Raw genomic sequence first — 27,927 nt, 5'->3', positions numbered from 1 at the left:
TTTTAAATAAAGCATTATTATTAACAACTTTTTATCAAAAGTTACATGTAGTGAAGTTGTCACATGTCCTTTTAGGCTATCTTTTATGTGGATTTTAAAAAACACTGCATACCATACATAAACACACAAATACATATTTACATATAAGCATATATAGTCTTAACTTTGAAGACCGATGCATTTGAAACTTGCCACAGTGAATGAGGAGAGTTGTAATCAGATGCCTTTCTGTACAGGGCTGGCCAGACTCTGAATATATTCAAGGTAGGGACCAGCATGCAAGCAGTAGCATGGGAATGGGCATGAGCATCACATACATTTGATTAATTCATTTTTTATTAACGATTTAGGGTTTAGCCTGGGTGGTCCAAGCCAACAGGGACATCTAAGGAGTCATTGTAAGGACAACAAATAATATCTCAATTTATGTAATATCCTCCAAAAAATGGTTTTACTTGTGTATATATATGATAGAGAGAGAAAGAAAAGAACCCAAGCATGATGGTGCTGTGGTGTAAAGATTTGTATTAGCATAAGTTTGGGGTGGCTACAATACTTTTGACTATTGAAGCGATAGTGAATTCTGCAGCTCTTCCTAAAATAAGAGTCAATATTTACTTAATATTGTCATTTGTATTGTGGTCGTTCTTAGTGGCCCTTATCATGTAATTGGACCTCACTGTGCATACAAACATATAACAAAGAGATGGTCTCTGCCCCAAGCACCATAAAAACTTTATCTCATGCCACAACACTGACTATTCTGAATATGCCACATGTTATAGAAAAGCTATTTTAGAAATGTTTCAAAAGGTTCTTATTAAGAATATTTTTCGTATAATCTCCACCAGACTTTCTTAGTAGCATGAGTATAAATGCACAAACCACAGAGGGCAAGACAAAATATAATTTTTTAAACTTCAAAAAATGACCCCAAGATGTTTTCTATACATAAAAACGTCTAGTCTGATATCTCTCAAATTTCTCAACAAGATGCATGTGTTGTGTCTCTCTTTGGAAGGCCCTGAATCTCCTATTTCCAATGGCATTAAAGCAGGCATTTCTAGCTCTGCCTGGTTGACAAAGATCTGCCTGAACCCCACTGTTCCAGGACTGAATGTTGCCTATATTGGGCCATGGACCAGTGTAAATTGGAAGGGAAGGGGGTTAGGAATTCCACTTTTGGGTGGAAAACAAGGAAGAGTTTTTCTGGCTGGTTGTTTGTGGGGGGAAAAGAGTAGCTGATCGAAACTGCTCTAGGCAGACCATTAATCCGGTTTTAAGCGGGACAGGTCTGTTTTTAAATGGTTTGTCCCCTAGCCAGTTCTGAGACAAAACCAGATGTGGTTTTGTAAGGTATCACAGATGAGGGCTGCCAATTTCAAGAGTGTGCTGCTCTGCCCCCATTGTGACCTTGTATACATGATGTGTGCAAGGTCACACCGGTTGGGGCTTGGTGTGCTCTTCACAATCGTGTCCTCCATGCATGCAAGGTCATGCCAGCGTGGATGGACCCACCCATGCTGTTCCAGGAAGTACTGGAATGTCTGGTATTCTGGGAATGCAAGAGTGGCCACCCTAAAACTGCTCTGAGGTTTGGAATGTCACTCCCAATACAGATTAGTCAGTAGGCAGACGGCAGGTGACATGTGCATGATAAATGCAGTTCATAACATGGCTCTGTAATTTAGCACATGGCTAACACCACCACGTGCACACAGATGTTCATTAGCCACCATCGCTACTGAACTTCAGCTATTCTTGGGGTGGAATCTGGTGGATGTTTAACACTGCAAAATTAAACCTGGAGGTCGGGGGAGGATAGCATCTCTGGATGCAGTGTGACTTGAACATTTTTTCTTTGAGATGTGCAATGGCCCGAGCCTGTGAGGCCTACACAGCTTATGTATCACATTGGGTGGGAAAACCGCCTTCCATTTCACATTTGGCTTTCTACAGGGCAGACAGGGATACACTTACTCATGCTGAGTTGCATCTTATACCACAAGCAGTCTCATTGTGGTTACTTGCATAGTAAGACACTACTCAACTTGAGTTAGGGCATTGGGATCTGACTCTCTATATCTGAATATGAATCAGGCCCGAGTATTTCCCTTATAAATAAATTCACGTTTCTCAGCCTGAGTATAAACTACATACAGAGTCCTGTTATATTAAATATTCCACATGTCTAGACACATGTGCATGCAGACATACACAGCTATATGCAACTTATTTCTGGTTGTGTAGAACAAATGACATCAAAGCTATGCAGTTAAGAAACAAACACACTCCCTGCATCAAAAAGAAGCTGGATGGGGTTATCACCATATGACATTGTGGGACTACAGCATTCATTCTGATTAAAGAAGAAAGATTAAAGCATCACATGCAATTCTGTCTATTGTTATACAAGTAGACCATGCAATGTGCTATCACAGTCACAGATTACAGTTACAAATTCCACCACTAATGGCCCTGTTATTAATATGCCACCTGTTACCTTTTCTAAGATGTTGAAAAATATCTTAAGAACATTTTCAGCTTGACAAACGCAGTTTAATTTTTATTGCCTTTCATAGTACAGCGAGACCCATGTCTCATTTATCTCACATGTGACAGAATGCAAAACCAATTCCTCAGTTTCCCCCCCAGTCAGTTGCAAGGCATTCATTTTGCTCTGGTTTATCAATATACCTGGGATTCCATATCCGATTGCTCCTTTGCAATAAAAAAAAAAAAAAAAAAAAAAAACCAACAACACACCCACCCAGTATTCTACCATTGCCTGTTGCCTTGGTAATCCAAATGCCTGGGTACTCGCTGATTATCGGAGAATGAGACTCGCATTGTTCACACCGCAGCGCGTCTGCTATGTTAATGTGAGATAATGGCAGCCAGAAGACTCCTTTTGTTCCCAGCTTTGCTGTTTATTCATAATGCCTGGAGGTCAGCGACTGCTACAACAACCCAGGAAGGAACCGCTGAAAGCGTGAGCAGATTCCACTTCTGCTTTTGCCTCTGAGACAGCGGGTGGGGGGGGATGCACAGAAATAAGACTACTGGAAGATCTGCAGAGAGTCTGACTCACAGAGAAGGTGCAGCAGCAACCAGGAGGGTTTGATGGAATTGCATTTCTGAGATTACAGATGAAGCTAATTTACTCTCCCCAAAAAAGCAGAAAAATTGCTTTCTTTAAAAACAAAAAACAAAACCCTACTGGAACTGATGAATTATTTTCGATGGAAAAGTCACAATGAGATTAGCTTGGTTTTGAATTTGAATTTTAGACGCGAGTTCAGGGGCTGATCGATTTGCAGTTCAGATACCTGAACACGTCTGAATAGAAAGAAATTACTGAATGAGCAGCTTGTGCCTTTTGATCAGAACCACTGAATGATTTTTTCTTTTTAATTTCAATTTCTAGGACAGAACAAATTGGTCCATGCCCAGTGGAAGAGACTGAGCTTTTAGAATGAAGCAAAGTAATTAAGTAAAACGTGTGGATGGATTTTCCTTTGTTTTACCCTGAGATGCAGTCTGTGGACTAAGTCCTTAGTAGTCTTGCAAGACAAACACAGCATAGTGCTTCCACAGTGATCAGGGATGTGTGTATGTTGTGTTAATACAGAGGTTCAGATTAGCCAGGGTGACTGTACTGGGGTGGTTCAAAGGCGGGTGAGGGGGAAGGGGGATGTGGGGGAAAGCCTTCCCTATGCAAATACAACTTCACTGTTCTGGTGTGACTAAACTTCATGGCATGTAAAGGACATGTCTGACAAATGTTCACAGAAGTATTTAATACCTGTCAAAATTATTTGGAAAATGCTATTGCTTTGAAACAATGACAGTGGCAAACAAACTATCACATCATATCTCCTTTGACATGGTAAATGGTAAATAAGAGCATGAACAGGATTACTGCACCTTCCCTGAATTCTTTACTTAGCATGGTGGGATATGAGCAAATTGAAGCAGCTCCCTTGGCTAATGTGTTTTTCCTCACTCTTTTAACAGCCTCTTTATTTGAAGAAATAACCAATACCCATTAAAGGCATTGTCAGTATCTAATTAATTTCACAGATACATCTGTACAGGTTATTGATGTGCTCTGTCTATTGAACAGAGTCTTTGTTGTTATCACTAATGAAACACAGGCAGTGATTTTAGCTAGAGTTCCTACCCACTTTAATTTAGGGGAACCATTAGAAACACTTTCCATCACTTCAATTATTAGTGACTACTTCCGTTTCTTCCCACTCTGAAATTTACTGAAACTTGAGACCCAAGTGTATGAGAATTTTTTTTTTTTTTAAATTTTTGAACAGAGTCATAGATCAGGAATTTACTCCTTTTATAATTTCCACTTCAACTGAGGTAACTTATTAGCTAGGTTTCAGAGTAACAGCCGTGTTAGTCTGTATTCGCAAAAAGAAAAGGAGTACTAGGGTCATTGAGGAGATTCATATTTTCATCGAAGGGAATTAATTACAGGTATTTTTTTAAAGAGAAGGTATCAGGATAAAAATCATTAAAATTCTCATAGGTGTTACTACTAACGTTAGAGCAGGGGGGTCTCAAACTGGGGATCGGGACCACTCAGGGGGTCATGAGGTTATTACATGGGGGGGGGGGTGTCACGAGCTGTCAGCCCCCACCCCAGACCCCGCTTTGCCCCCAGCATTTATAATGGTGTTAAATATATTAAAAAGAGTTGTTAATTTATAAGGGGGGGGGTCACACTCAGAGGATTACTATGTGAAAGGGGGGACCAGTACAAAAATTTGAGAACCACTTCATTAGAGTATTAACGAAGAATTCTAAGAAACAAATGTACTTTCTACTATTTATACTTTTTTAAAAATTTTATTTTTTTAATTAATTAATTTATTTATTTTACTTTTTGCACTTCACTTAGATTTGAAAATGAAGCTAGATTGGAAAATTCACTTTCCATTCAGAGTCCTGTCACTTCTGGGTTTTCAAGCAAGAATGTGATGCTAATCAAGTGTCTGGGTTTCCATCACTTCAGAAAGATCTTTAAATAACTATCAAAGCAACAGCCATTTCTATCAGTAACACCTCATTTAGAGAGCAGCATGTTGAGCAAAGGGAAGGCTGCACAGAACATTTTGGGAAATCATTTCCTAACAATCACATCACAACCTTTTCTGTACAAAGTTTTCAGGCACGAGTGGCCACTTTTACCACAGTTTTAAGCAAACGAACACTAGGCACCGCAATGCTTTCCTAAAGTCTTACTACTCAATCAAGGATTTATCATACAGAACCCAACAGATTTTGGACTCTGAACTTTTCTTTAATCTATTTCCTTCTGATGGTGCATTCCACCACCTCCCCACATGATAACAACCCCCAACCCCCACCCCCGCTCTTGCAGAATCAGGAGTAGCATAGGTTGCCTTACTGGACATATTCCTTTAAATTAAGCATTCACCATCTGTTAGTCCTGTTCACATTTTCCTCAAAAAAAGATGGAAATGCTTTGAAAGCCTGCAGATGTTTTCTCTTAGCAATGCCGCATTTGTGTAGATTTTCCCCATGTTTCAAGCCCAAGCTAGGTGTGGAAAGTACCCAAACTCTTAGAACAGAGGTTTACATAATATAGAAAGGTTTGTTTTCACCAAAAAATGGCCTCTGTACCACTGCTTCTACTTTTAAAATTACTGGACTTGGAAAGTGATTAAAGCAGCTATCTTCATTGTTAGTCAAAACTGCCAGAGATAGTGACGGAGGCAGGCTCTCCAGTTGCTTCAGAAATGACTCCATCAATACTCTGGAACTTGATGACATCTGAACTTAACAAACTATGCACAGGGCAGGACCCTAAGTGCACACAAAAAATTTAGCTGCAGAATTATCTCCAACAAGCCACAAACACCTCCTTACAAAATACTTCCATTACTGGCTACATTTAAAATGGAAAAAAACCACCACCACGCTACCTACCTTAAAACTATTTTGAACAATATCGCAAGTGCTATTTTGGAGCCATGGCTTAGACAAAAAATAATAATGATAAGAAATAAAGTGCCTAAAACCTAACTGAATTACTGGTTAATTTGAATGTCAGTTTAATTTTATCACAACCTCCAGAACCAAATCATTTGTATTAAAAAATAGCTGTATCCCTTTATTTCAATCAATTTTGATTGCTCTAAGCAGGCATTATTATAATTCAATCCCTGGCTATAAGAAAGCTGCCATTTAATTAATATGGAAGGCCAAAATTCAAAATGAGACAGAAGATAAAAAGAACCAAAGGAAGACTCATGGTAACATATGAGACTACAGCAGCCAGCTGTGTGTTTTCAGACATTGTTATTGACAGTGTAATCATAGATATGCACTGTACAATCTGTAATATGCACCCTGACACTTGTACAGAGTCAAACTCATCATAAGCAGCAGTAACATGTAGTCCCACACACTTCGAAGAAAGCTGTGCCCATTTAAAGCTGGGCTTAATAAGGTCCGTGTAGAACAAGGTAAACCACTTAATTCAATAAATGCGGTAAGTATAGACTTGATCAAAATAAGAGGAAGATACTGTAATAATAATAATTTGTATTTACACAGCACCATTCCCCCAGGATCTTTAAGTACTCTACAAATATTAATTAAAACTCAACTACCTTGTGTGATAAGTATGTGTTGTTATACATGTTAGCACAGATTGGGAAACTATAGTGTATGTCACTTGCCCACAGTCACACAGTACGAAATTTACCCTATGCTGAGGGCCAACCCCAGGATTATGTGCTAAATCCCACTTAAACTCTCACAGGAGGGCTAATTTGGGACTTAAGTGATGGACAGGTCTCATGTTGGTGCTCTGCTCAGGGGTGGATTTTCATTAACCATTAATAGTGTTGGGAACAAAATTCATGTGTTTATTATCCAGTCTTGCACTAACTACTGCACCACATTGTGTTTACTGAAATATCAAATGAGTTATTTAAGAGCCAACAGATATCTCAATCCTGCATAAAACACAGATGACAATTCCTGCCACAAGGAACTTACAATCTAACCACATTTCCATGTTAAACCAAAAGCATGTCTTTTTTCAAATTGAAGTCTTTATTTTATTGAACTGTTTGGCTTGTATGCAACAGACTTAGCACATAATCGCCTCTAATCTTTAAAAGACAACATTCTGTATTTATGAAAAACCCAAGCATAGAGGGATTTTTGGGTTCTGTGTGCTCAGAACCACACAACCAGAAGCCAATGCTAAAACCATCCAAATATATACCTTTTAACACAAGAAACTTTCAGCCTTGCTTTCTCCTTCCCTTTGCCCTGTGTTTGACCTGAAATATTACTGCCAGAGCCCTCTTGGACTAGTCATTTCAACTCTTCACCAACCCAGCTTAAGCTTTCAAAAAACAGTAGGACTATACACTAGGAATCGGACAAACCTGGAATCTTGCCCCTGAGTTCCTTTGACATTCATGTGCATGTATAAGTCACTGATAATTCAGATGAAAATTATCTTGAATGTTTTGATTCAACATCTTAACAGATAAAAACACAAGATAGGGTATTAGTTGGCATATGCTACAGACCATAAAATCACACTAGGGAACAGGATGATTGCTTCCTTATGCATCTATAAGGTACAGGGCAAAAAAAAAAAGCTGTATGATAATGGGGGATTTAAATTTGAGTGACATAGGCTGGAGGTCTCATGATGCCAGTGTTAAAACATCCTTGGAATTCCTAAACATTATAGATGACAATCTCCTAACTCAAAAGTGTTGTAGCCAACATGGAAGAATTCTTTATTAGAGCTTGTCTAAAAGAGGAACAGATCACACAACAAAAAAATAATGGTAGCTTAGGTACAATAGATCATGACTTGATCATATTTATAATGAGCAAGCAGAATAAATTCCAGACCAGTATATACTTGGTGCTTTAACAGGGCTAATTTCCCAAAGCTGAAAACAACTGATCCAGATCAGCTGGAAGGAAGAATTTAATAAAAAAAATGCGAATGATCATTGGGAATCATTTAAAAAAGCTTTATTATATCTCCAAAACCCCAAAATCCCAGAAGAAGGCTGTACTAGTTAAAAAACCAACCTGGTTTAGAGGGGAAGCAAAAGCAAATTTAAGCAATAAAATATATTACAAATGGAAGAATGGGGAAGCTGATAGCACTGAATATAAATCAGAAGTTAGGAACTGTAGAAAATTGATAAGGGAAGCCAAGGGACATAAGGAGAAATCTATGACCAGCATAGTTAAGGAATGAGAAGGAGTTTTTAAAACATATTAGGAACAAAAAGAACCGTGACAATGGTATTAGTCGATTAGTAGACGTAAGTGGTAGAATTATCAATAATAATGCAGAAAAGGCTAAGTGTTCAATAAATATTTTTGTCATGTATTTGGGGAAAAACATTATATAGTCTCATCATATAGTGATAACACTCTTTCTATGCCACTAGTATCTCTGGAGTTTGTTAAACAGAAGCTATTAAAGTTAGACTTTTTTAAATCAGTAGGTGAATATGACTGGCATTCAAGAGTTTTAAAAGAAGAGCTCGCTGGACCATTAAGGTTAATTTTCAATAAGTCTTGGAGCACTGGGAAAGTTCCAGAAGACTGGAAGAAAACTAATGTTGTGGAAATTTTTTTAAAGAGTAAATGGAATGACCTGTTTATAGGCCTGTCAATCTGACATCAAGCCCAGGCAAGATAATGGAGCGGCTGATATGGGACTCTATTAATAAAGAATTAAAGGAGGGGAACATAATTAATTCAAATCAACATGGGTTTATGGAAAACAGATCCTGTCAGACTAACTTGATATTTTTTAATGAGATCACAAGTTTGATTGATAAAGATGATAGTGTTGACGTAATAGAGTTAGACTTCTGTAAAGCATTTGGACTAGGTACCATGCATTTTGATTAAAAAACTATGGCACACATTAAATGGATTAAAAACTGGATAACTGATAGGTCTCCAAATATAATTGTAAATGGGGAATAGTCATTGAACAGCTGTGTTTTCAGTGGGGTCCTGGATGGGACTGGTTCTTGGCTCTACACTGTAACATTTGTATCAATGACCTGGAAGAAAACATAAAATCACCACAGATAAAGTTTGTAGATGACACAAAATTTGGAGGAATGGTAAATAATGAAGAGGACAGGTCAAACCGATATGGATCGCATGGTAAACTGGGCTCAGACAAACATTATGTGCTTTAATATGGCTAAATGTAAATGTGTACAACTAGGAACAAAGAATGAAGGCCATACTTACATGATGGGGGACTCTATCCTGGGAAACAGTGACTCTGAAAAAGATTTGGGGATTGTGGTGGATAGCCAGCTACCAGTGTGATGCTGTGGCCAAAAGGGCTACTGTGATCCTGAGATGCATAAAAAGGGGAATCTCGAGTAGGAGTAGAGAAGTTATTTTACCTCTGTGTTTGATACTGTGCTACTGCTGCTGGAATACTGTGTCCAGTTCTGATACCCAAAATTCAAGAAGGATGTGGATAAATTGGAAAGGGTTCAGAGAAGAGCCATGAGAATGATTAAAAGATTAGAAAACATACCTAATAGTGATAGAATCAGGGAGCTCAATCAATTTAGTTTAATGACAAGAAGGTTAAGGGATGACTTGGTTACAGTCTGTGAGTATCTACATGGGAAACAAATATTTAATAATGGGCTCTTCAATCTAGCAGAGAAAGGTATCACACAATCCAATGAATGGAAGGTAAAGCTAGACAAATTCAGACTGGAAATAAGATGTAAATTTTTAACACAGAGGGTAATCAAACAAAGGGACAATTTACCAAGGGTCGTGGTGTATTCTCCACCACTGATGATTTTTAAATCAAGATTGAATGTTTTTCTAAAAGAATTAGGAATTATTTGGGGAAGTTCTATGGGCTGTGTTAGACAGGACTAGATGATTGTAATGGTCCCTTCTGGCCTTGGGATCTATGAATCTGTATATGTAAGGTGCTTCAGATAGGAATCCTTGGAACCAGACTCTCATGGATATAGCCCATTTTCCAGTTGAAAGAACATAGGAACTGCCATATTAAATCTTGTCTGTCTGAGACCTGTATCAAATATTAGACAGTGGCCATCCCAAGATGCTAAAGAAGAAGGTTCAAGAAGGTCCATAATGAATAATTTGTGATATCCTACCTATAGAAAACATTTCTTCTTGATCAGAAACAATTTAGTGGTTGGTTTATGCCCTGAAGCATGAAGATTAGCATTCCTTTTTAAATCCTAAATAATGTAACTGTGGGTGCTCTCATTATGCAAGTAAATATCTAATACTTTTATGAACCTTATGAAGCACTTGGATTCACTAATTTCTTGTGGCATTAAGTCCCAAAGCTTGAACAAGCATTATTCTGGTTTGGATGCAGACAAAATCTCATAAAAATGGCTTGTGAAATTTTGGCACCGAGTCAAGTTTTTTCAACCTTAGCATCTATGTAACCTCAAATCCAAACCAGAACCTAATCTGGATTCAAAAACTGCCTCCTCAACCCAGTTTGACTTTGTATCCGTGAGGGAGGACTTCATGGTTGCCGTTGGTCCTCTTTTTAAAAAGGCCAAAAAAACCCCAACCCCCAAAAACCCCCAAACCAAAAAACAACCCAGTAAATCCCCACTCTATACTTAATTTCTGTTTTATGAGTTCACTGAAGAACGATCATGGAAATGTACAATCTCAGCAAGGACTGCGAGGCAGTTGCAAATCAGCTATATCTGTCCTGCCATCTGATATAAAATTTACAGTGGTCAGATTACGGTCCAATTTAGAGCTGAAACGAATGCACATTCTGAAGTGATGATACAAATACCCAACGGGCCTCAGAGACTGCTGGCGTGCCATTTTGTTAAATTGCACTAGTACGAGAAGATATGCCACAGAAGTGTTGTTTCCAGAGGGACATCACAGCATTGGACTACTCTGATTTGGGATTTACTTCATAGTACCAGCCAAATTAAAGCTTTTTTTTTTTAAGGCTGTATTCCAGGAGAAAGAGAGAGAAATGTGGGGTTCAACTGAAATTGGATATGCCCACTTGTGAACATAACTGGAGGGTATGCGTTAGCCCAGGCAGTGACCTATTATGGGTACATGGAATACCCAAAGACTACAATTGATTTTATAAACATTAGATGTATCAGTATGGGCTAGGGATTTTATTCTAGCCCCATGGAGGAGTTACAGGACTTTCCTAGGGGAACAAAAAATCACTGCCGGGGGGGGTGGGGGGATACAAATTCCTAGGACAGTAACCTCAGCCCCTGGGGGAAACTGCATATACTACTGTAATCTGGTTTAAAAGACCTGACACACAAAGAAAGGAGAACTGTGTAAAGTCACCAGCCTGACATAGAGAGGGTGGTCACTCTCACCCAATATAAGAACGGACATGCTGAGACCAACAGGGACAGACCCTGTGGAAGGGGTCTGAAGGACTCTGAACCCTGCCAGGGTCTCCAGGTGGGAGAGGGATGTCTGCCCGGTAAGCTGTTTACGGGTTTTAAGATAAGTTTTCTCTGTAATGCTTATGTTAGGAACAAATAATAGTTGCTTTATAAAGCACCGGATAACCCTGGTCATTGCCTCTGAGAGAACAGAACGGGAGATGCTGAACTGAAGTCAGACTTGCTAAGGTGTTCACTGTGAATTGCAGAAGGAATTATAGACTAACTCCGTGGTCTACAGGGAGAGTGTTGCAGGACTTTGCCTGAGAAAGGTGACAGCTAAGACTTAAGTGGGATGCCCTCAGAGAGGCCACAAAGGGGTCAGAGGTGCAATTAACTCAGGAACTGTGACACAAGTCAGTCAGGTATTTCAAGACCTAACAATCTTAGAATCTAAATCTAGGCTTTGACAGGATATATTATTTACACTGATACATAATGGACTGGTTCATTAGACAACAGCCATAAAAGATTATTGTTGATTGCCTTTGCTATCTCTCTTAGCTACTCATATGGTCTCCATTACTGTACTATTTGAGATCGTCACAAGATTTAATGTATTTATCCTCACAACACTCTTGGGAGGTAGGGCAGTGCTATTATCTTCATTTTACAGATGGGGAACTGAGTCACAGAAAAAAGAAGTGACTTGCCCAAGGTCACACAACAAGTCTGTTGTGGAACAGGGAATTGAACTCAGGTGTCCCAAGTCCCATACCAGTCCCTAAACACTGGACCATTCTGTCTTTCCCTAGCTCTACAAACTAGCCCCTCTGGGTCCCAATAAGAGTGTGTTACTATGCAGACTCCCCATCTGATTTCATCTTGGATGATGAAAAGAGGACAGTAGTTTATTAAAAGTCCAAACAGCAGCACATCAACTATTATTTTTAGAATCAAAGGGGTTTTCTAGTAAGAAATTTGTTTTCATCAAACTAATGTAATTAAGTATTTGATCCAGATCATTTCATAAGCTAAATTAGAAAAGAAGCAGTTGAGCCACAGATATCACTAAAATCAGTTATATTAGAATAAGGGGTATTACTTTTAGTAAATGATGTGTAGCTTCCATATTTTTTCCATTAATGAAACAGAAATATACCAAGACAAAAACAAAAGAAAAACACAGAAACCCAAACCTCAAAATACAGAGTCAAACACACTGGCATAAAGTGGAGTCAACTCCAGGTACTCTCGCAAAACAGATCATAGTCTGACCAAAAGTTCAGAATGTATTGTTTAGGTCTTACCACGGTGTAAGGACATGAAGAATTTAAATGGCAATTTGACTTAGCGTACAGTGTTATAATGGTTTAATAATAAAAGTTTCCTACATTTTGGTTATAAACAGAGCAGCTGTAGAAATTATTTTTGGTTTGTGATGTTAAAAATAAATAAAAACAGAAACATAAGGGATGCAGTTCCAATGTCTGATGTAGCCTACACAAATTCTCCCAATCTCTCATTGACCTGAAGTAATGCCACTGCTCTTCCCCCAGCTAGCTGGGAACTACAGGTTTCAAATCCTGCACGCTTTAGTCTCTTCTCAGACAATCCTTGGGGCTCACTTTTCCATTCAAATGTGATAACTGTTTTATGAATTTCTCCTGACTGATGACATTAGAGTGCAGTGAAGGTTCTCATTTCCCTGATTAACCCCATAAATATTACCATCTTGATGCAACATCCAATCTACTCTAATCTATACAGATATTTCTAATGTAACCATCACCATGGAACCTAAAAGAAAAAAACCTTCAATAAAATGTTTGCAGGCCAGAGAAAACGCAGTGTTCTTTAAATATTCCATGGGAAAAAATCTGATGAGTGATGCACAGCAGTGTTGTTTTAATTAATGTCAGTACAGTTTGCCTCCTTAGGGTGGGGCTTAAGGCTTGATGTCTCAGGGGGCCAATTACACACTGCTTTGCTAAACCTGAACTCAAGTTGGGAAATAGAAAAGTCACATCACCACGTACTGGGTAGTTAGCAATACTGAAAATTTAGCTTATTTAGTATGTGCTGGTATCTCTAGTTCCAATCGGTGAATGAACCAATCTAGCTATTCTTCGTTACAGAATCATAAAAGTGGAGGACTGGAATGGACCTCAATAGGTGATCTAGTCCAGCCCCCAGCGCTCAAGGCAGGACTATGTAACAACTAGACCATTCTCAAGAGGTGTTTGTCTAATCTGTTCTTAAAAACCCCCAATGATGGAGATTCCACAATCTGCTAGGAAATTTCTTCCTGTGCTTAGCTACCGTGATAAAAATGTAAACCCATTGCTTTTTGTCCTATCCTCAGACGTTAAGGAGAACAACTTTCTACCCTCCTCCTTGTGGCAACCTTTTATGTATTTGAAAACTGTTACGTCCTCCCTCAGTCTTCTCTTCTCCAGACTAAACAAACCCAAGTTTTTCAATCTTCCCTCATAGGTTATGTTTTCTAGACCTTTAATCATTGTTGTTGCTCTCTTCTGGACTTTCTCCAATTTGTCCACATCCTTCCTGAAATGTGGCCCAGAACTGGACACAATACTCCAGTTGAGGCCTTTTCAGTGCGGAGTAGAGCTGAATTACTTCTTGTGTCTTGCTTACAACACTCCTGCTGATAAATCACAGTATGATGTTGCCTTTTTTGCAACAGAGTTAAACTGCTGACTCATATTTAGCTTGTGATCCACTATAACTCCCAGATCCCTTTCCACAGTACTCCCTCCTGGGCAGTCATTTCCCATTTTGTATGTGTGCAATTGATTGTTCCTTCTTAAGTGTAGCACTTTGCATATGTCCTGATTGAAGTTAATCCTATTTACTTCAGACCATTTCTTCAATTTGTCCCGATCATTTTGAATTTTAATCCTATTCTCGAAACTACTTGCAACCCCTCCCAGCTTGGTATCATCCACAAACTTTGTAAGTGTACTTTCTCTGCTATTATCAAAGTCATTTATGAAGTTATTGAACAGAACTGGACCCAGGACTGATCCCTGCGGGAACCCACTAAATATGCCCTTCCAGGTTGACCGTGAACCACTGATAACTACTCTCTGGGAATGGTTTTACAACCAGTTAGGCACCCACCTTATAGTAGCTCCATCTAGGTTGCATTTTCCTAGTTTGTTTATGAGAAGGTCATGCAAGACAGTATCAAAAGCTTTACTAAAGTCAAGATATACCACATCTACCGCTTTCCCCCATCCACAAAGCTTGCTACCCTGTCAAAGAAAGCTGTTAGCTTGGTTTGACATGATTTATTCTTGACAAATCCATGTTGACTGCTACTTAACATCTTGCTTGCTTGCTTATTTGCTCCATTATCTTTCCGGGGACTGAAGGTAAGCTGACCGGTCTGTAATTCCCTGGGTTGTCCTTATTCCTCTTTATATAGATTGGCACTATATTTTCCCTCTTACAGTCCCCTGGAATCTCTCCACCCTTCCAAGAATTTTCAAAGATAATTGCTAATGGCTCAGATATCTCCCGAGTCAGCTCCTTGAGTATTCTAGGATTTTATCAGGCCCTAGCAACTCAAAGACAGCTAACTTGTCTAAATAATTTTTAGCTTCTTCTTTCCTTGTTTTAGACTCAGATGTGACTTCATTTTCCCTAGTGTTCACTATGTTAGACGTCTGATCTCTACTAACCTCTTTGGTTAAAACTGAAACAAGAACGGCATTTAGCACTTCCGCAATTTCCATATTTTATATTATTGTCTTTCCCCGCTCATTGAGTAATGGGCCTACCTTGTCCTTGGTCTTCCTCCTGCTTCTAACGTATTTGTAGAATGTTTTCTTACCCTTTGTTACCCTTTATGTCTCTAGCTAGTTTAATCTCATTTGGTGCCTTGCCCTTTCTAATTTTATCCCTGCATGCTTTTGTTCTTTGTAATCTGACCTAGTTTCCACTTTTTGTAGAACTCTTCTTTGAGTTTCAAATAATTGAAGCTCTCCTGGTTAAGCCATACTTCCTATTTTTCCTATGCAGTGGGATAGTGTGCTTTTGTGTCCTTAATAATATCTCTTTGAAAAACTGCCAACTCTCTCAAACTGTTTTTCCGCTTCGACTTGCTTCCCATGGGATCTTTCCTACCAACTCCCTGAATTTGGCCAAGTCTGCCTTCTTGAAATCCATTATCTTTATTCTGCTATTTTCCCTCCTACCAGTTGTTAGAATCATGAACTCTACCATATCATTATCACTTTCACGCAAGCTGCCTTCCACTTGCAAATTCTCAACTAGTTCCTCCCAATTTGTCATGGCAATAAGCATTTCAGTTAAAAGATTTCTCACTGTCATGAATTTGTATATGCATCTACTCTCGTAATAGCAGGCTTGTGTGACTCACCTATGAGAGAGCGTGGGTTTCATGGAGCTCATAGAGTTCATGGGGGGTTGCATGGGTAGCTTCCCGGGAGGATCGTTTTGCCGGCTTTTCTGGTGACGAAGCAGCAAGAGCCGTCCCAACTCCTCACACCACGACGAAAGCAGCGCTGTGCAAACAGAACAAAATGAAGGTGTACAACTCAATGAAGAGTGTAGCTGTGTTGAGATAAAGGATATTTTAACCACATTAGTCACTAACTGAATGGACACACCCCAGTTCTGAAAACTTTCCCCATGAGCCACTACCATCATATGAAGTATATGTTGTTACACTAAAAGGGGGAAAACTATGGGAAGAAACAGGGACGAGATCATTGGTAGATAAGAAGAGAGGGGAGCAAGAGAAATCAAGATTTCTTTCTAGTCTCCCACATCCCCTTCCATCGCTAATGTTAATAGGCAGCGGATGATAGTTTTAGTTCTGCTAGTTATTCTAGTTTGGATTTAGTTTATTAGAGATACTCGTCACAATCAGCATTTCTTAATTTAGCCAGTCTTATATATGATTTATTGTGATGGCTGTTCTTTGCCTTCTTGCATAAATAAAATAGTATCATTCCATACAATTGACAATATTGCAATTCCTTTGTATTAAATTTTATTGCAGAAGACACAGATTACAAAAGAAAAATCAGGTGTTGGATTTAATTTGCAACTTTATATTACCTACCCCAACTGTGAATGAGCTTACAAAACAGAACGGCCAAGATATTAAAACTTTGGTGCTTAAAGTTAGACACCTGGATCCATATTTGGGGCCTAATTCAGCAAAACACCTAAACGTATGCCAAACTTTAAGTACGTAAATATTCCTTTGGTCAATGGGACTACTCATATATTCACACATCAGCACATGCTTACACACTTGGATGAATTGGGGCCTTAGGCACCTAAATAAGTGGCCTGATTTTCAGAGGCACTAAACATCCGCAACTGCCACAGAAATAATGGGACAGGTCATTTAAAAGGGACCTCACCTTCTTCCATTATACACTCAAAAGTGGTGTAATTGATAATTATCGGAACCATTTCAAAGGATGTAACTGGAAAGTTACACTGTGAAAAGTGTAAGATTACCAGATTTTGACAGGAACACAGAAAAATATGTCTCTATATAAAAACACTAGAAATGAAAAAAAAAAATCAACTGGCCATACCAGTGAAATATTTAATAAAAGCAATACTATTAAAGAAAAGTAAACACACATCAGGGTATTGAGGATGTAGTAATTTCTTTGTATTTACCACATGCAAGGTCGATAATGGTACTTCGGGAGGTGCTTTAGAGTCCTTCTGTGACAAGAAGGGGATACTGCTTCTTTATAGAACTAAATATGGTTTCTCTGAAATTGTTAGCATCACATCTAGCCTATAGAAAGCATTCTCACTGAGCTCCGTGCCAAAATGTTCTAGCAATGAGTGTCATTCTAAGCTGCTTCTCTATTAGCCAAGGAATCTGTCAACAAGCATTTGATCAAATTATACTCACCTTTTATCCCTGGCATGTTATTACTTATGTGCCAGTGACAAAGGGTCTTCCCCTCACCCCTTTTTCATGCTGCCTGCAGATAAAAATCACTGCCTAACATAGTTTCCTCATGCACACTATGGCTACTTGAGTTCTGAGAAAAATGAACAAAGTGTTCTGCCGAGCTGTAAATGCAGCCATGTCAGAATAATAGCGGATGCTGAGCACTTCCACAGCTGATTGTAATTACTATGGTGTCGAATGGAAACCGTCCATCTTAAATGTGGCTTTGATGTGAGGAGGAAGCTGTTCCTAGTGCACACATATAAGCGCTTGACAAATAAAGATAAAAAGCAGCCGCCTAATGGATTTGAGGACATGAATCTGCAAACAAAAGCCAGTACCTGCTTTGAAAAAAACAGAGTTAACTCCTGGCCAAATAATTTGCAATGGAAATGAGTTAACATCGCATTGAGTAGGGAGGGAAGGTAAGATATTAATGAGTTGTTATTATTATTATTACTAATATCAAATGCACACATTTGTAAAGGTGAAATGTAATGTCAGATAATGGTCAGGCTTTTGAGATAAGGGAGACAGTTACATGCTACAAATTATCAGGAAATGACTCACATTTTTGGAAAGTAAGAATTTGAAGGTATAAAACATAACAAATGTACTCATCCCCATCTCACTGCTCATTACTGAGAGGTTTAACCTTTCCTCTCCTGGGACATTTCCCAGTCATGTACCATGTATAATAATTATTTGTGTTCATGCACTGAATGAAAACATACCAGTTCAGAACTGTCTCTAAAAATGTTAAATCACCGTTGTCTCCATCAAAGCGAGGGAGACAAAACACCCTGGGTATGCCTACACTGCAATGTAAGTCCTGGGTAATTGGAACTTGAGGTAGCCGATCCTGGATTTGTTAACCTAGGACTTGAGCATCTACATTCATTTGTAACCCTAGATTAGGAACTGCAGAACCCTTGGGTCCCAGCCTGAGGATCTACATTGCATTAGGCAGGCCTGAGTCCAACCACCTGTATCCCAGACTCCCAAGCACTCTCCCAAAATGTGGTCACTCTAGCCTTGTGTTTGTGATGCAGTGTGGGAAAACTTTACTGTCCAGAGGACAAAGAAAGTTGGCCGGTGGGGTTCTTTTGGTGGACTCCCAGATCATGAGTCCAGTGGGGTTGTGTCTTCACAGCAAAGGAATTGGTCTTGAACTCTGGGTCCCGGTTTGACTCAGGTTTGGACCTTCCAACACAGTGGGATCCTTGGACCTGGGGTCCGAGCCCGGGGTTAGTGTAATTTTTGTGTAGACTGAAGAGGGGTTAGGCTTCAGCCTGAGTTCAAATCCTGGGCTTACATTGCAGTGTAGACATACCCTCAGCGATTTTACCATTGTCTGTCTCAAATGTTGCAACCTCCCCCCACCCCCCTCTTATACTGGTTTGCACTTAGTATGGTGAGATGAAATGCGCCATACAAGCATCTGGTACAGCTGGATTCTGAAGAACATTACTTCCTGTGACTATTCAAGTAAGATGAAAATGAATTTACAGATTACACTATTCATCTTTAGTGTACGTAGTTTCAGCTTTTTGTGCTGACAGTATTAGGCACATCTCAACTCATTTAAACTCAAAGCAAGAGAAATTCAGCATCACTATAATGAACAGATAAAGAAGCAAGCACAAAGGACAACTACAGATGGTGTCAACAGTCAGTCTCTCCCTCTCAGAGAACAGCCAAGCAGCTGCTTTTTCTCTCCCCCCGCCCTCTAACCCCTCCTCCTTGTAATACAGGAACACAGATTTTGCAGATGGACCATCCACACTACCTCTCACAGCCTCTTTCTGCTGCAGTTTAATGATTGATTTAAATTGTGTTCCTATGCTGCATTGCTACAATGCCCCTTGAATATAATAATGTAGCTTGCTTGTTAAAATAAAAAGTCAATGTTTGCAAGGGTAGAATAGGAATTCTTTATACCTCCACATCCCCACCCCCAACCCAAATATAAAGGATATTCTGATTAAAATACTAAAATTGACATTTCCCCCCAATACTCAGTCACACAGGCTTTGCCAGCTCATACCAAAGCAGCATATACAGGCAATCAAATGATGGTTTTAGTGTATTCCCCATTTCTTTTGCTTAAAGGGACAGTCTCACAGTTGATTGGCACAATATTTGACCTACTTCTCTTTTGTAAAACCTGTATAATTCTTCATGTGATTATTTTATTTTAAGGATTTCACTATTTTTAAAACAAATTAATGCTAGCTTGCTAAATTGGATGACAGGAGCAACCCAACACCAAACCCCATAGCAACAGGCCTGTATGTTTGTGAAATGGAGAAAAATGGAATCAGTTTTAAAAAAAAGGGAGCGGTTTCATTTACAAGCAGCCAAGGAGTTGTTGAAAAAGTGAGAAAAATATATCTGAAAGTTAGGAAAGGTACTTTCAATAGTGTCAGCTCCTGCCATCTAGCCCTACTGTCTTACTTTCATTCTTCCAGGGGGGACTTACAAATATAGTGCCACATGATGCCTTCCCATGCGCATATCTGAAGGCAGAGTTTGACCCATATCGCCTCTCCTCAATATTAAAATCACGTCCTATTACATCCATTTTATAGCCTTTTGCATATTTAAGATCCACTATTGCCAAACCCTCATATTTAAATGAGTTAAGCCTCAAAAAATCATGAAGAATGTTTTGAAAACATTATATATATATATAGACACACATGTGGTGTTCTTTTAATCTTTTAATTTCCTTCTGACTTTTAAGAGAGACTTGAATAACATCTCTCTGCAGTCATGTGGGCTACAAACTTACAAAAACACTGAGATTTTTGTACGATCACTTGAGTCTAGAATCTGGAGCTTTAAAGAAAAACACTCGATATCTCAAGACCTGTGATAAAAAAAATCTTGAGCGTTGGCAACATCCCTTAATATTGTTCCTATCTTCTTAGGCCCCCTTTATACTGATACGTTGCCCACAGTGCAATATTGTTTCCACCAAACATACTCCGGTGTATTTGATCAAAGTATTGCATAATTATAAGTGATCAATCATTGTCTTGAAATTAAAAACATGTTTTTCAAAAGTATTTTAATAAAATATTGATAACTATGATCTTAGAAAGTGCTATGCAAGTTCATGTGGACCCAGGATGTAGCACAGTCATTGCAAGTGCCTACATATGCGCTGACATGACCAAAAACAGACAGTCACGTTCCTGACTGGTCACTAGGTGGTGCAGGAGAAATGGGAAAAGGAAGCAGCCTGTTTGGAAAGAACAGAGAAATTATTTGAGGAATGACAGAACAGGAAGGGCTCATGGGTAAAATGTATGCTTCCGCATCAGTGTTCAAAGGTTGAAAGACTCGTACAATTTAATTAGTAAAATGAGTTTAGTGGTCCTGACTCAGCCCAGAGCGATCACCTGTTACACAGACAACGGATGCTCCGGACTGAAGAACACATCACTATCTGCCCTGAGGGCAGCTTTGGCTTAGGTCATTAACACAGAACAGATAAACAATAGTTTTGGCTAATTAAAGATCCATAGTCTCCAGAAAAGCCAGACTCTTAAGAATGTAAAAGTAATTAATCCAAGATGGGGAATCCATGGATGAAATCCAGAATGCATATTCGGTTTTTAACACCTTGCTGCAAATGATCCAACTGTACTTCACATCATTCAAAACCACAAAACAAAATGATGATGCATTTCAAAATACATAATCATGGTACTGAATAATGGATTCTGCCCATTATAACCCTTTTATTGGGGAGAGATGTTGAGGGAGAAAAGAAGAGATCCTAAACAATAAATGCTATCCGATAGATTCACTAATGCATTTCATTAGCTTTATACATACAACCATCAATAGCTTCAATCCTGGAACTGATTTAACTCGATGTATTGCAAAGTGCTGTAGTAAGCATCTACAATGAATGAATGAGCCAGTGGACTCCCTGGAAAGCAAAATACAGAGAAGCCCAGTGCTAATCTATTTACCTATTATGATACCCTAGTATTAGTTACAGCTTATCACCTCAGTAAATCACCTCCTCTTGTTAGGGAACATGCTTAAAGGTGCAGCAAACTGTTATTTATAGGCAGAAACTATATTTACAGCTACAAAGGCAGGTGAGGAAGGGACAAGACAACTGCTCAGTAATTTCAATGCCTTCTGCTTCCCAGGAGACTGCTGTAGGAGCACAATAGGATTACTGTTTTCTTGCTGCAGTTAAGCTGCAGCAGATAGTTCAACAGGCAGCTTGGCAGACTCATATTTCTTACTCAATGAAAATTGAGTGCAATGAAAATTGTGAAGAAATATCTGTTGAGCACCATCCCCCAGTTTGTTTTGTTTTTTAATCTCAGCAAGAAATGCAGTAAGGTGCTCGGGCTTTTGTGGCAGATGCAAGAAAATCCAACGTCTTTCACAGATCTACACCAATAAATCACACATATAGCTTTTAAAGGAAAATTCACATTTTCTGTACGCAGAATTTTTTAGACCTTTTAGGTGGTGTTGTATCTTCTGCTATACAAGCAGAGTCTGCAACACTCCTTTTGACAAATCATCCTGGCAGATAATTTGTGGCACTGGGGGAGAAAGAATACTGTGCTGGCTATTTATTTATTTCATTTCTCTCCTCACAAGGGACAAATAGGATGCAGAAGATACAGTCACATCTGTCTATATGAATGCTAGATAGATTTCAAATCAATATTTAACTGTCACATACCAAACATAGATTAAAGTCTGATGATCATCTTCAGTCATGATTTTGGAATACAGCAAAATTGAGTGTTCTCTCTCTTTCTTAAAAGGGTGGCAGGGTTTGGGGAGCTGGAGAAGGGAGGGGCAAGTGTGTGGCCCAAACTACTCAATTCACTGATTAAAGACCTATTCTTCCAGCTCACCACTATGGTCTGGAAATCACTTTCACTCACTTAACGAACCTGGCTAGGTTCAAATCAGTGACCCAAAGATGAGAAGCCATGTTTCCCATTATCAATCCTCTAAGCTAGCCAAGTACCACAAAAACATCTTCTGAGAAGCATTTTTGTTTATGCTAGTAAGTATTAGGAAAGGTGTTTGATGCTTATTGTCTAGCATATGGGAAATCTATGCTCTGTCACATTACTATACACAGCTATTCAAAACAAAGATTTTGCATTTGAGCAAAGTTTAAGTTTGAATTCCTTGTTGTCTTCTGTTTTTTACAGAATAATAATTTTACTTGAAATCTATAACATTTCAGTTATAGAATAAACAGCGCCTTACAAAGATCAGAAAACTAAGCCACCCAACAAACAATTGGTGACTAAATTTTAAAGATGGAGAAACTACAGCATAGACAAGAGAGGGGAATTCCTCAAGGTCACATTGTTAGTGACAGAATGAAGAGGAGAACCGAGGAGTCCAGATGACTAGGAGACCACACTCCCTCCTCTCAGTGGAAGGAAAAACCACACCAACCACATCAAGGTTAATTTTCTAACCCCATATTTTCATACAACAACCACAGAACATCTGTACATGCTTTCAAAAAGGGAGAAAAAATATGAAAACAATGCAGCCAAAATTTATGGCACAAATGTATTTCCTAACTTAACATCATGCTGCCAGATTCCTGCAGAAGACCCAAAAGCTATTTTTGGAACTTTTGCTCTGAGGTTTTGCTTAAGGCTCAGCTTAAGTTGAATTTTACACTTTTACCTTCTGTGTAAAAAAAAAAAGTTTTATTATTAGATAGCTCCAGAAAATATTATTTTTGAGCAGAGAAGAAGGATAAGATCATTTGGTCCCAGACGATTTTACTGAAATTGTTAAAAAAATCAGTCTTCAAATCTGTTGGGTGTGGAGCTGTTTTTTTGTGACATGGACACCTGACAACTTGAACTGAGACATCCACCCAGTTCACTGGGGACACCTGATTTGACCATCACATCCCAGTTTCCCCCTTGTTTTTCATATGCAAATAACTCCAGAAGACTATTTAGCCTACAAGAGATTTGAAGTTAATCATAATCCTAATGATGCAAGGTAGCTAGAATGATGCAGAACATGTGTAAGGGATATATAGAACAGATATGTCTTGACTGATTAATAACTACTGATTCCTTCTGGCCCTTAAAAATTAGAAAAGCTATTCACTTCTGTTTATTCCTAAAATATGATCCACCTACAAAGAGAAGAAAATGGCATGCATGACATGAGACACTTTGTCGAAGGACCCACAGATCAACCAAACTCAGGAGTTCTCCCCAAGAATAGAAACTAAAATGGCTAAATGAGAGTATCATTAATCACCTAGGCAGGAATCTCAGAATTTGCATATGGATAAAAGCTCTTTCTCTCTCCCAATCTAGCTAAAAAGAACTCCAAGTCTTTCACCCCAAATTAGAATCTGCACATTTGTTTCCCTTGTGAGTCAGATTTACATCCTTCTACATGTGGGAAATGTCTATTGTAAGTCCTAAATAAGGTGAACTGCTTATGTACTTGTCTTAATATAAGAATGGCCATGCTGGGTCAGACCAATGGTCCATATAGTTCAGTATCCGGTCTTCGGCAGTGGCCAATGCCAGTGCTTCATCTCCTGTCGTCCAGTCCCAACATCTGGCAGGCAGAGGTTTAGGGACACCCAGAGCATCGGGTTGCACCCCTGACCATATTGGCTAATAGCCAATGATGGACCTATCCCCCATGAACTTCTCTCATTCTTTTTTGAACCCAGTTATAGTTTTGGCCTTCACAACATCCTCTGGCAACAAGCCTTCCAAATACAGAAGATTATAAGGATTGTGTTGGTTATCACTGTAAATAATTGCACTGTAGAAGTAATAGGAATTGTCTGGCACTGGCACAAGGAAAAAGAAATGTTAAAAGATATAAATTAAGGTATAAACTTTGGGATATTAAGATTAATTGCTTAAAAGGAGGGATCCCAACTGATAGCAGCGGCTAATAACGAAATAGAATCCTTGAAATGGATCAGTCTTTAAAAGCCTCCGATAAGAAAAGGATTGAAAAAATCTGTTATACACAATCACCATCTACTGGATAACAATGGAAGTTGCAAAGCAACTGAAAACTCTAAAACCTGAGAGAAGCAGTACTTGTGGCACCTTAGAGACTAACAAATTTATAAGAGCATAAGCTTTCGTGAGCTACAGCTCACTTCATTAAAACCTGAGCACTCTCTTGGCATGTTTCCAGTAGCAATGGGGGTGGGGTGGGTAGGTGATGGGAGTCCCTCCTACAAGACCTGAAACCAGATTATATAAACTGAAGTCACCATGCACTCAAGAGAGTTGACTGCGAACAATGCCTGTGGGAAAAGCCCCTTCCCCCATCCCAGGGTGAACAGGATAAGAAGTGGAGAGATTTCATTTCAAAGACTATATTCGCTCCTCTCCTTTTTTATATAAATAACTAAACATTATCTTGCTGAGTCTACATTCTCTAGTGATACCTCAAGTAACCATATTTTAGATTTAAACTCCTTTATAAGTCCAAGCAAACTGGCCTGAGAAAAACTGAAAACAATAACTTTAAGCAATTTGTTTTAATATTCTAAACTTGTCCCTTTGGGATTCACCTAGTCAAAGAGACACAGCCACATGCTTCAAAGCTCCTTAAAGACAGGTATACCCATGGAAGTGTGATAAATGTGTTAGGTTTCACAGTAGCAGCCGTGTTAGTCTGTATTCGCAAAAAGAGAAGGAGTACTTGTGGTACTCCTTTTCTTTTTATAAATGTGTTAGGTACTAAAGAACTGGGAACTCATGCTCATATGTACATGTAATAAGAAATCTTGGTAATTTGCACTGTTTCTTGATATAATTGCTGAGCCTCAACTCCAGTCTGTGATAATTGCTCTCAAAACTGAATTGTGCGTGTAGTACACACAGTTGGTTGCATTTACTTTTGAGTGGTGAACTGGTGATTGTATATTAATGTGGTTCTGGGTGAATTAATGCATTGTTGATTGGTTAAGAATAAACAAGTGTCCTGATTTAAGAAATACTGTTCAAGTTAGAAGGTGACCTGAAAAAACCCAAGCATTAAAACTATTAAGGCTAACCACTCCCTAGACTCAATAAAGAAGTGTCATCCTACTGGATTCGATTATATATTGCCAAACCGAGTTTGCTGTATTTCATCTATAAAATCTAAATGACATCTTGGCAAATTCATAAATTGACCCCCTTTTCATGCTTACACATGCATTCATTGTGTTTCTCTACTGTAATTCAACAACTTCTGTGTTTCACCTCAGAGGTGGCTGCATTATACTTCTGGGGTATTGAAAATGGAATATATGATTTGTTATATATTCTAAAGCTTATTTTCCACAAATATGGCAAAGAAAATAAAGCTATTATTTTCTATTTAGGCTTAAGCTTTCAAACCTGGGACCTAAAAGAAGGAACCAAAAACCTAAATACACACCAACTGATTTTCACAGATACTAAGTGAGCACACACAAGCCTGAGTGAAATCATTGGGAGCTACACATACTCAGAACTTTGGAATATCAGACAGTTATTATTTGGGAGCCTAACTCTAGATAGCCTGATTTGGGAAAAGTTGGCCTTTGTCTTCAGTGGAACACTTATTTTTTCCCCCCAGGTTACAACAGGTTGTATGGGGAAATGGAAGAGAAGAGAAAAGAATGATCATTTGAGGATGAGGTGATTATATTTTGTTATGCACATCCAGAGAAGAAGCCAGCGACAATCACAGCCCATTCTAATTTTTTACAATACCCTTTATTTCCTGCCTTTACAAATAAAAAGGTGGGGAAGGCTATTCTGCAATCATCTGATGGTTGGAACATTTACAAAATGAGCCATCGATCTGAATTCTTGTGGAGGGCATCTGGCCCTGTATCGCTGCAGAAGAACACTATAATTTCAGCCCTGAACAGTGCTAAAAGATAATGCCATCACTACCCCTACCATCTATAAATAACAGCTGCACTGGATTCAGCAGGGTCACGTGGAAAAGCTGACTAAGGATATATGTATGTGTGTGGGAGCATGCATTTGGAAACCAAGCTTTAGTGTTCCAAATTTAGCTCTGGTCCCTTCACTCCCTCTAGTCTGCAGAGAAGTACCGTTATTTATTTATTTTCCAATCCAGCTCTTCCCTAGGAAGCTTCTGAGTAGGATATTAACAGGGTATTGTGTAAAATCATATCATGTGCTGCTGTGCACACAGATCGCTCAGAAAAGCAGACAAGAACCAATTCCTGAGGCAGCTCTGTTAACCCTCCTTCCCCTCTAATTGACATAGTATCTCAACCACTGAAAAGGCAAATCGGCCTGAGAGACGCAGATGAAGGAAAGGGGTGGGTGGCATAAAAGAGCAAGCATGCACAAAACAGCGCAGAATGGATGCCACACAGTAAAACAGTTTTGCAGTCTTGCATTGAACTGCAGAGTGTCTCCCCCCTCCCTCCTGTGAATATTTCAGAAGCAGGATTAGGACAACACAGAAATGAATAAAATCTGAATGAGTCAAGAAATCAGATCTTAAGACCAATTTTATCTGGCAAAACTGGTTGTAGAAATGCAGAACCACCAAATGATTTTATCTGCTTTGACTGCTTAAGTAATTCTACAGTATTAGTGACAAAGGTAGATAGGAAACCATTTCAAACAAGTTATACATGACTCCTCAGGGTTTCTCTTCGAAAATGTTTGGAATAGAAGTTGACATGGTCAATGCAGAATGAAAAAGAAGTTTTGTTTATCTATCTGTAATAACCCCAAGTCATTATCAGGGGATAGATTTTGATATTTGGAAGAAAATTCGGGGCGGGGGGGACAACAACAAAAAAGGATGTTCCCAAGGCTTCAGTTCTGTTATTTCTACAGAGCTGTTGTTGTGTGTGAAGGTGTGGGAGTCTTTGTTTTTAACATAAACACGGACAACCTTTCTGATATCTTATTCTGCAGGAAATCAACAGCTCACATCACCACTGATCATTCTCTCGGAATAGAAACTAAATATGTGAGACAATTCAATGGCATCTGGAGAAAGGGAAACAGAGGGGATATCAAAACACCAAGTATTACTACATGACAATTTGGAGGATGCTATCCAAGAACATAAGATGGTGAATAACAGTTCCAGTTTCTTCTTGATCAGCACAATTCTGGATTTGATCCTGCTCCTAGTAAAGTCAGTGGAAGTTCTGCAATTGACTTCAAGGGTAGCAGGACCAAGCCTTTTGTTACCTTTGTATAATGCCGACAGTTCTGATCCTTCTATGGGGACATACAGTCAGATGTCATGTTGCAAAAGGCATTTCTATTCTTCAAATCAGAGAAAACTGTAATCTGCTGGTCTGACATTTTAAAACTTTAGTGACAAGATCATATAGCTTATGGAAAAAATGACTGAAATGGGGATGGGAAAAGAAGAGAAGAGAGAGCAGAAGGTAAGAGCTCTATAAAAGTGGAGAAATACAGATTTTCACCAGTGTTTGGAGATAGCACTCCAGTG

At 38.9% G+C, this 27,927-nt stretch overlaps 1 protein-coding gene across 1 annotated transcript in view; it reads right to left on the bottom strand.

Moving 5' to 3' along the window:
- Positions 1-27,927, bottom strand: part of ZMIZ1 (zinc finger MIZ-type containing 1) — a 403,763-nt gene that overhangs the window by 46,457 nt on the left and 329,379 nt on the right. Inside the window, 1 exon segment of the mRNA XM_077821484.1 lies at positions 15,859-16,003. Within this exon segment, the coding sequence (XP_077677610.1) occupies positions 15,859-16,003 (145 nt within the window).

This window comes from Eretmochelys imbricata, chromosome 7, assembly GCF_965152235.1.
Source record: "Eretmochelys imbricata isolate rEreImb1 chromosome 7, rEreImb1.hap1, whole genome shotgun sequence".
NCBI lineage: Eukaryota > Metazoa > Chordata > Testudines > Cheloniidae > Eretmochelys > Eretmochelys imbricata.
Note: the sequence above shows the minus strand (reverse complement) of the source record. Positions and strands in the feature narration are given on the sequence as shown.